General features: G+C 36.1%; 1 protein-coding gene across 1 annotated transcript; it reads left to right on the forward strand.

Moving 5' to 3' along the window:
* Nucleotides 1-1223: 1223 nt before the first annotated feature.
* On the forward strand, nt 1224-9410 carry si:ch211-148l7.4. The gene is made up of 2 exons (NM_001365235.1): nt 1224-1441; nt 4965-9410. The coding sequence occupies exons 1-2, from the start codon at nt 1386-1388 to the stop codon at nt 6406-6408; spliced, it is 1500 nt and encodes a 499-aa protein (NP_001352164.1). The 5' UTR covers nt 1224-1385; the 3' UTR covers nt 6409-9410.
* Nucleotides 9411-10195: the final 785 nt, after the last annotated feature.

The following is a 10195-nucleotide window of genomic DNA, read 5'->3' on the forward strand; positions in this document are numbered from 1 at the left end:
CAAATTACCAAAATCCATCAAGGAAATAAAAGGTTCAAAATGGTGGATGATGATGTTTTATTATTTATGGTATTGTATTGTGAATAGGGTTGCAGCTGGAAGGTCATCCGCTGGATAAAACATATGCCGAATGAGTTGCTGGTTCATTACGCTGTGGCGACATGTTGGTTCATAAATTGGATCTAAATGTATCCTGTCTAAACTTGAAAATAAAATATTTGACAGGGTAAATTCATGCAGAATTTTAAATGAGACCTTTATAAATTTGTTTGTATTAAAAAATGGTTATGCAACGACAACCTTCTTCCAGTGTAAACCTCTGATGAACCCAGAACAATAAGAGATTATGTAGGATTTACTGACTATGATATTTGTGTTGTTTATTTACATTCATTCATTCATTTATTGTGAGGCCACAGTGGTATTCACTGCTCCACCGTGCAGCCCTTGTGTTATTTATTTACATTTTATTATAGTTATTATTATAGTTATTGATTTATTTCAATTTCAATATATTGACAACGTTATATTAAATAGCTGTATATTATTACTTACTTCAGTTTGACCATTTTTTAATCATTTACAAAATTTATTTTGTTAATATTTATCTATTTATTTTATTTATCTATTTGTTTAGTTTGCTATATTCATTATTTTATTTTATGTTCTCTAAATGCCAATAAAGCTATGTGTTTCATTCATTTATTCATTTTCTTTTCGGCTTAGTCCATTTATTATTAATCTAGGGTCGCCACAGAGGAATGAACTGCCAACTTATCCATCGTTTTACGCAGCGGATGCCATGCTGCAACCCATCTCTGGGAAAAGCTATGAGTTTGAGGAAAACAATTTTAAACGATTCTGCAAACTACTGATTGCATTTCTTACAAATGAATGTTTTTAGATTTGTTTATATATTGTTTTTAGACAACACAATATCAATGTTGTAAGAAACCAATATTTGGTAAAAGAACGTTGATTTTTAACATTTAACAAAACATTTGTTATTCTGATAAACTTGTCAAAAAACACACATTAAATGACAGTGTTTATTTTATATTCGAAAGAACTTTATAGAATAAAGCAAATAACATTTTACCATTTTTATCTTGACTAGTCCAGAAGTAAAGGTATACGTGTATTTGATCCAATCATTAGATGGCGGTAATGCTGTGTGTAAGAATGCGAACCGCCAATTAAACATCAAGAAGAAGTAGTAGCAGTAGCGACTGTGACACTTGCTCGCAATGGATGATGGGAGTTGTAGTTTGCCAAACTGCCTGAACTAAGTTAGAAGCGCGTGGTTGTAGAAGTGACAGTCCGTTTGCATCTCGCTTCAGAATTTCGTGCATTTAACGTTATTGAACCTCAGAACAGCCGTTGCAATGTCCACAAATACGGTCGAGAGACCCATGTTGTGCGATACAACGTCATCGAGTGGGTGAGTTTCTATGTCAGCTGCGTAGCTAAACAGCTAGCAAACTCTTCCTGTATCATTGTTGCTTTACGAAGTTTATCTACGTTGTGTTGCAAAGTACATGCATTGTATTCATTGTTTTAAATCATTCTTTTTGCACAGTTGTTTGCGTAAACTGTTCGCTGCATTATATTATAAAAGGCGATATGTTGTTTACTCATGTGAAGCTGAATTTTATACAGCCATTACTGCGCTTCTTACTGTCACGTGATCTTTCAGAAATCAGACTGATATCTGACCCTGGACACACAAACACGTCTGAACATGTTGAGCAGAACAAAACCATGTTAAAATTGTATGTTTTGACAATTATCCAAAAATACCTTATATTGAGTCAAAATTATTTATTTTTCTGTTATGCCAAAATAAAAATCTAAACATTAGAATAATAAGTAGATCTACAGGGTGTCCGCAGGGTCTGAAAGTGTTCTAAATTTCAAATACAAAATTTTTAGGCCTTAAAAGGTCTTAAATTTACAGAAATGTTGTGTTGTAGGTCTTAAATGTAAATGTTGTTGAAGTTAATTTATTCAGTCAGGCTAACACCCGTCAAATCCCCAACAGTCTATTTAAATTTGTCTGCCCTCATCCACATTGCTGCTTCCTCTCGCACCCTGAGATGATCTTACTCTCTCCACTTGTCAATCGTCCATACAGCATTCAGCCATTCTGCAAACACACTCTGCTCCCCGGCTTTGGTATTCACTACCACCTGCCATCAGAAACACTGACTCCCTTACATTATTCAAAACAAGACTGAAAACTTACTTATTTAAGGTGGCTTTTAATACTTAATTGTCTGCACCCGTGATGTGTATACTTTTATATTACTTTTTTTGTTGTTTTATTGCTCTTGTTTATTGTACAGTGTACTTGAGTTGCCAGAAAGGCACCTTTAAATAAAATGTATTCTTATTATTAAATAATTTATAAAACCTATTTTTAATATATATATATATTAAATATTGATGCAGAGATGTTTATTTCACAACAACTGTTAGACAATTTACTGCAAATTTGTTAAATTAAATTCCCTAATCACTAAAAGAAAACTAAAAACCAGTTCCTCATGATAATAACAGCGATGTATTCCTTTACATAATTTTCCATTTACACAAAAACTATTTACTGAAGAAATTGAGTGGACATTATGTTTATAAATAGGCATGAAACTTCAAGTTTTATAACAGATTTGCATTCGGTTGAATAGGAGTCATACTCAGTTCATTTGCACCTAAAGCCAACAAATATTTTTGATTATTCATGTTGTTTTTTTTCATTATAAATATACTTTTAGCAATGTAAAACTTGTCATTAAAAAACAAAACAAAAAGAACATTATGTTGGAAAAAAGTCAGCGTCAAGTTAGAGTTTTCCTGTTTTGATACATTAAAATATGTGGTTAAGAAATAACTAAATTAGTTTTTTCCCAATTCCATTGGTCCAACCAGGCCATTACAAAAAAATCCTTAGTGTTTGGCCCCGTATAAGTCTAAAGTCTTATTCATAATGAATTTAAAAGAGTCTTAAAGTCTGACATTTGAATCAATGAAACCTGCAGATCTTCCCTGATATCATGTTTCATGAAGACGTTTTGTAAATTTTCTACCATAAATATATCAAAACACAATTTTTGATTAGTAATGTTGATTTCTTTTGACGTTTTAAGGTGATTTTCGCAGTATTTTGATTTGTTTGAACCCTCAGAGTGCAGATTTTCAAATAGTTGTATCTCGTCTAAATAATCATTCATTCATTCATTTTCTTGTCGGCTTAGTCCCTTTAATTAATTCGTGGTCGCCACAGCGGAATGAACTGCCAACTTATCCAGCAAGTTTTTACGCAGCGAATGCCCTTCCAGCCGCAACCCATCTCTGGGAAACATCCACATTCACACACACACATACACTACAGACAATTTAGCCTACTTAATTCACCTGTACTGCATGTCTTTGGACTGTGGGGGAAACCGGAACACCCGGAGGAAACCCACGCGAACGCAGGGAGAACATGCAAACTCCACACAGAAACGCCAACTGAGTCGAGGTTCGAACCAGCAACCTTCTTGCTGTGAGGCGACAGCACTACCTACTGCGCCACTGCATCGCCCCTGTCTAAATAGCTATTTATATTAAATATACATCAAAGGAAAATGCTTTCAGATAATACATAAATCTAAATTTTCCATGACACTTATGATTCAGTTGTCACACATGATGATATTAAACATTATTATTGTCAATAAAAAGAAATGCTAATTAGTATACGTGATACAATACATAAATATACAAGTACCAGCAGCAAATTAATCTTTTGTTTTGTTTTATTTGATAATATTAGATTACTTTAGTAACTGTTTGTGCTCATTTAAGAGAAAAATTGTTGTTTAAAATAAAAATAAAACACGGAGGATGGACATGTTTACATATTATTAAGAGTATTTGTTTAAACACACACCCAAATGCCAAAGTGTGCTGCACTTTAGCTCCTTTTTAAATGGCGTGTACAGAAGCTGATCTGGGATCAGTTTATCATAAGGAGTGCGTCTGTCAGTCAGCGCTTGTACATACATTCACTGATTCGGCTGCATAGGAAGAGTAATGATCTATGCACAGCTTTGATGGAAATAAATTGAATGCAGATGCATTTTTATATTAATTTCAACGTGCTTTCAAGATTTAAAATAGGGGAGAAATATGGTTAATACTTAAATAGGATGATAGCGGGATGAAAGGGTAAAATACGGGAGAATCCTGGCAAAAACCAGAGGGTTGACATGTATGAAGTGAACGGGAAGTGTTTGTGGAACAACAGTTTTGCAAGGGGAACATCATCTCCCACCCATTTGTCTCCCATCATCACGTCCCTTCCGGGTCTCCGTACAAGTATACATCAGCTAATACATAAGTCTGTTTCCAAATATTGACACTTCTGATTGGTTTAGTAGTCCAAGGTCTCATGTGATGATTTGACACTCATTTACTCAACTAATTATTGGTTACTGTCAATTAAAAGAAATTATTAGAAAGGTCATTGAACATATTTCATGACTTTATAAATGATTCCACTGTCTTTATGTGAATTTAAAACATGATACTTGCAAAACAAAGAATTACTAAATCTCTCCAAGAACATCTTTTACAATCTCCAAATATGTAAAAATGCGAAACACAATTGTAGCTACCCGCCGGTTATTAAAACAGTCCACGCTTCCAGATACTGATGTCCATGCATTTCATTTATTGAACACCATGAATACTAAAGGATACAAACCAAACGTTTCACACAAACACAAAAGGACATCAAAATAAACAAATAATATACACAACAATGTTTAGCTTACCGTGTTAAACTCTCACAGGTTAAATCAATCAAAAATTAGGGAATTGCATCTAATTTTTGCTGAAAGAAATGCACTATTTCTTATCATAACTATGATTCAATGCCATTAATCCACTTCGTTTGTTCCCTACCAAATTGTGTCTAGGAATATGGAGTCCGTACACTGCAACTGGAGGAATGTATCACGAGCTAATCAGATCTCTAAAAGATCAAGACCCATGTCCGAAACCTTATCCAAACTGGCTCAGCTCATCACCTGCATGGAGTACAAACCAAAATCACAAACGTCTTCCTCCATCTGCAAGGACGCCAGCCAGAAACCCTCCGAAATGAACGCTCTTGTGCGTCACCAGCAAAAAGAGCGCACCCTGCAAAAACTCCACAGCTGTCAACGGTGTAACCAACAGTTCGCTTTGCTTTCCAGTCTGCAGTTACACAAATGCCCTCGTTCTTTATCCGTGTGCCAAACATGCAATGGGAAAATGCCAAAGGGATCTTCATGCGCCTCCTGTGGGAGTAAACCCTCAGTTCCCAACTGCACAGAAGATCCCATCCATCAAGGCAACAGCCCATGCGGACAAGCCTTCAGCCACAAACAAGATCTGCTCCACCACCAGCAGGCCGGAGACTGTCAGCCTGCGAACACTCTCAAAGCTGCTTCCTTGCCACCATTTAAACAAAAAGCCACATGCACCCTGTGCTCTAAAACTTTCCGTGCCCCCAGAGGTCTTGCCTGCCACATGCGCTTTTCCCACGCACCAAGAAAAAGAAGCGCGAATTTAGAAAAGGATGTGCATTTTGGGAATATGGAGAGGAATGAGAGCGTCTCGAGTGCGCTCTTTCAATGCCGTTCCTGTGATAAATCGTTTTCCAAGACATCGCTTCTCCATCGGCATAGGAAGGAAGAACACAGACGGGATGTAAAGGTGAGGAATACGTTTAGAAACTCAGGGAAGATCACCAGACGGAAGCGGAAAAGTGGGATATATCCATGCCTGCACTGCGGAGCCGAGTTCCTGCATCATCTGACAAGATTGGCGCATTTTAGAAACTACACCGTCCACCATGAGATGCACCTCAAATTAAGTAACAAATCAACCGGTGTTTATGCAACCGCTGCTAAGCTCAAGCTGAAGCCCGCAAGAAAGCTCCAAAAAGATAAACCTGAAGGGAAGAAAGGAAGACCGAAGAAAGTTCTCCCTGTTCACATTGAGGAAACTAAAGAAGAGGAGGAAGTGGAAGAGAATACACTGGAAGATGATAGTGATGATGATGAGGAAGACGAGGATGCCGAGTACCCTTGTACATCATGCGATCAGGTCTTCAGTTCCACAGCTGCTCTGTTTGTTCATGAGAAAATCCATGATCAGTTGCCGGCGGAAGTAGATGATGAGCCGGCCGAGACGTGCAGGTGTTGTAGTGTGTGTTCAGGCGGGATTCCTCTACACATGCTTCCTGAAGATGGCTTCGAGGGGGAAGTCTATCACTGTGTGCCATGTGCTGAGACCTTCAAAGCTCTGGATGCTTTTCTAGAGCACTGCCAGAAACATCTGATACGTGAACATGAGGATGAGTTCAGTGATGACTGAAAGAGTTTGCTTTTTTGCCATTTTTTCCTCTTGAGAACAAAAGATAGTTGCATATTATTAGACAAAATGCAAAAAAAAATTAAAAATGACTTGAAGTTTAAGGGATAGTTCACACAAAAATGTAAAGGAGGACCCACGAGATGTTCTAAACTTCACTTCCTTCTGTTGAAGATTAAAGGAAGATATTTTTACAAATGGGAAAAGTAGAAGTCAGTAGGGACCAATAGCTGTTTTGGCCACCCATATTGTTTAAAATGTCGTCTTTTGGGTTGAGCAGGAGAAACTTTAAGCAATGGCTCACCCCAAAAAATGAAAACGACCACATTTGTTTTCCCTCAAGTGGTTTTAAACCTTTATGAGTTTGAACACAAAGGACATTTTGAAGAATGCTGGTTGCTACCACCCATTTGCTTACATAGTAGGAAAGAAATTACTATGGAAACCAGCAGTAACCCGCATTTCTCAAAATATATTTTTCATTATAAGAAAGAAACAAGTTGAGGGTGAGTAAATGATGACTACATTTTCATTTTGGGGGGAACTATCCCTTTAAGAATGTGTTTTTAACAGCTCAAGGGTGAGCAAATAATGATTTATTTTGTTTTTTAGTGACCCAAAATAAGCATTATGCCATCATTTTCTCACCCATGTGTCGTTTCAAACCACTCTGATGTTCTTTCCCATGTAGAACACTACAGGAGATGTTTTGGTTGCTAAATTGTTTTCAGTTCTTAATGGTTTCCATTGTGTTTTTTCATATATGGAATTGAATGGGATCCAAAATGTGTTACCTATATTATTGAAAAAAAAATCTTATGTTCTACTGAAAAAAATAATTCCTAAAAGTGTGGAACAACATTTTTGTGTGAGCTGCTCAAATATGGACACATTTTTCAGGAATTACATTCATCAGGTCTTCTTGGGTTGAGTAGTTTGTCTTGATGTTATCAGTGTTTTACTGATTATGTAGTTCATAATATTGTAAGGCGTACACAGGATAACTCGCACTAACTAACTAACTAAACTGAGCCAAATAACCAGACACATTATAGAGTGGAGATGGAATGAGGTCACAATCTAGAACATGGATCTCAAGCTTGATTCCTGGACGGCCGAAGCTCTGCACAGTTTTGTTCCAACCCAAATCAAACAGATGATCAAACTAATCAAGGTGTTGAAGACTACTGGAGACTATTGAGCGGGGGTAAGTTGGACGTGGTCGGAGCTAAACTCTGCAGAGCTGCGGCCCTCCAGGAACTGAGTTTGAGACCATTGTTCTAGATCAGGGGTCTCCAAACTCGGTCCTGGAGGGCCTGTGTCCTGCATAGTTTAGCTCCAACTTCCTCCATCACACTTACCTGGAAATCTAGTGTACAGAGGAAGAGCTTGATTAGCTGGTTAAGGTGTGTTTAATAAGGGTTGGAACTAAAATATGCAGGACACCAGCCGTTCAGGACAGTGTCTGGACACCACTGTTTTAGATAATGGGTCTCAAACTAAATTCCTGGAGGGCTGCATCTTTTCAAGATTTTTATAATGCAGATTTTCTTATTATAATTATTGAAACATCTGTGGTAAACCTAACTCAACAATATAATGCTTTGCTCTACAGTCTAAATTAGAGCAGTGTTTCCCAACCATGTTCCTATAGGCACACCAACAGTCCATATTTTGGTTATCTCCCTCATCTGACCTGTTACCTTCAGATTTTGAAGTTTCTTCTAATGTTCTGCTGAATTGATTCAGGTGTGTTTGATTAGGAAGAGGTTGAAAATGGGTACTGTTGATGTGCCTTCAGGAACAGAGTTGGGGAAACACTGAATTAGACTATAACCAAAACATCTATCACAAAAAAATACATTTTGGTGTGTGTGCGTGCATGCGTGCGTGTTTCATAAAACATACATTTCTAATAGTTGACTGCATGAGAATGTGTGATTTATGATGTAGAAAACTGTAATTTATCATCAATATAAATTCCTCATTGTAAAACTCCATGAAAACACACTCTTATCGTCTTTTTTCTAGGTTATGACATGTTTCCTTCAATAATAAGAAGCCGATTGCATTATCAGATACTGGTACCTCATTAAAACCACTTCCACTTTGCATGTAGTTTATCTTTAGGATGAATGTTTTCCACACTTCCACACATAAAACCTATATGCATTACATGTGTTTGTGTATATATGGCATATATTGAACAAAAGTATAAAGTCTTATATATGGCCAATGTCTTGCGAGCTGAAGCACAAACACAATTAAATTTGTTTAATTGATAATTGTTGATCTTTGAGATTTGATTTTGACTATTCAGTTTGTGTTGAGCAAACGTAATACAGTAAGCTTTATTTTTCATAACAGCATCAAAACAACACCCAGTCAGATGCCTGCTGCTAAACATTGGGAATAAAATATAACATGTTGGAGCATTACAGTCGCTTGCTTTATATATATAAATATGACATTTTATGCTATCAGACCAAAAATTGCAAGTATATTTTCAGTTTCTTTCTGGAGAATGAACTGAGACCTCAGATCTGTCCGTTTCGCTGACTTTTGCAGCAGAAAAATTTTGTTCTTTTTTTCTTGCTTGGGCTTCCTAACCTTTGTAATATGATGTAAAATTTATAATCTGCATTAACTTTTTGTATAACACAGCTAACACTTTTGCAGATAGGCTGCAGTGACGTATCAGCTTTTTTCTTATTATGCACTGACCTTTTTGTCCTTGAACACTGTATTAAATGTACCTTTATGGCTCACATTGTATGAGATGAGTGAATGTACCTCATTTTTCTATTGTGAATATAGATGTTTCAGTTTAGCTGTGCATTAATCTCTGGCTGTGTTTACTTGCGGCTACCTCAAGTATCACCTGCTTTGTCCCAAAATGTGTGATTTTTTTTTTGATTTTTTTTTTTGACTAATGTTTGTCAGAAAATTTACCTCATGTTACTATGTACGTTGAAATTATTTTTGAATAAATTGGTTAAAATATTCTTGTAAGTTTTGGATTTATAACAGGCCCTAAGCCGGGGGGTTGGGTTGGATTAAGGTAAAGTTCGCACATTCGTTCAGTGACAGCTCCATATATTGTTTACCGTGGTACTTTGAATTTTCGGACTGAAATCAGATGTAAATATGACTTTAAAGCAACATTACCAATATTAAATTGACTGTCAACAATGTTGCACTTTGATGGTTGATGGCTGCTAATATGATTTCACTATTTAGAATTTGCAGTGAATACTTCTCTGAAATTATATTATTAAGGAGAAAGTGTGAATGTGCGAATATAAAAATTAACTTTACCTCAATAGGCTTTGAGGGGTTCGAAAGACCTACCCCTCACTAACAAAGGTCCAACATTTGTTCCATATATGAGCTTGTTTGTCTCATTATAATTGCTATGCTTCATAAATTGTAAAAATAACTAAGCAAAAAGGGTCTTAAAACCAATTGTAATCCTCTGTTGGCTGTTGCTGCGGTGTGACTTCAGCTTATCAGTTTTGAACCTTTGATTATTAATAATAATATGTATTCAAATGGGCAAATTCTAACTGAGGACAGTTGAATGAGCTGGCCAAGTTGTTGTTTGCCCAATAAATGTCGCTATAATAGGCTACAGTTTTTAATTTAAACATTAATAGATTCCTTTTTTTTAATTAATATTGGCTGTAACATTTGTTTTTTAAAAATATGTATTTATTTATTTTTCTTTATTCCAAAATTTTAGGAAATATTTTGATTCATCAAAATTGTGGTTATGATGACTATTCGACAG

This window comes from Danio rerio, chromosome 23 (genome assembly GCF_049306965.1).
Source record: "Danio rerio strain Tuebingen ecotype United States chromosome 23, GRCz12tu, whole genome shotgun sequence".
Classification (NCBI taxonomy): domain Eukaryota; kingdom Metazoa; phylum Chordata; class Actinopteri; order Cypriniformes; family Danionidae; genus Danio; species Danio rerio.

Coding starts and splice junctions, on each gene's coding strand:
- si:ch211-148l7.4 (NM_001365235.1), top strand. CDS start 1,386: ATGTCCACAAATACGGTCGAGAGACCCATGTTGTGCGATACAACGTCA. Junction 1,442..4,964: donor GATACAACGTCATCGAGTGG/GTGAGTTTCTAT, acceptor AATTGTGTCTAG/GAATATGGAGTCCGTACACT.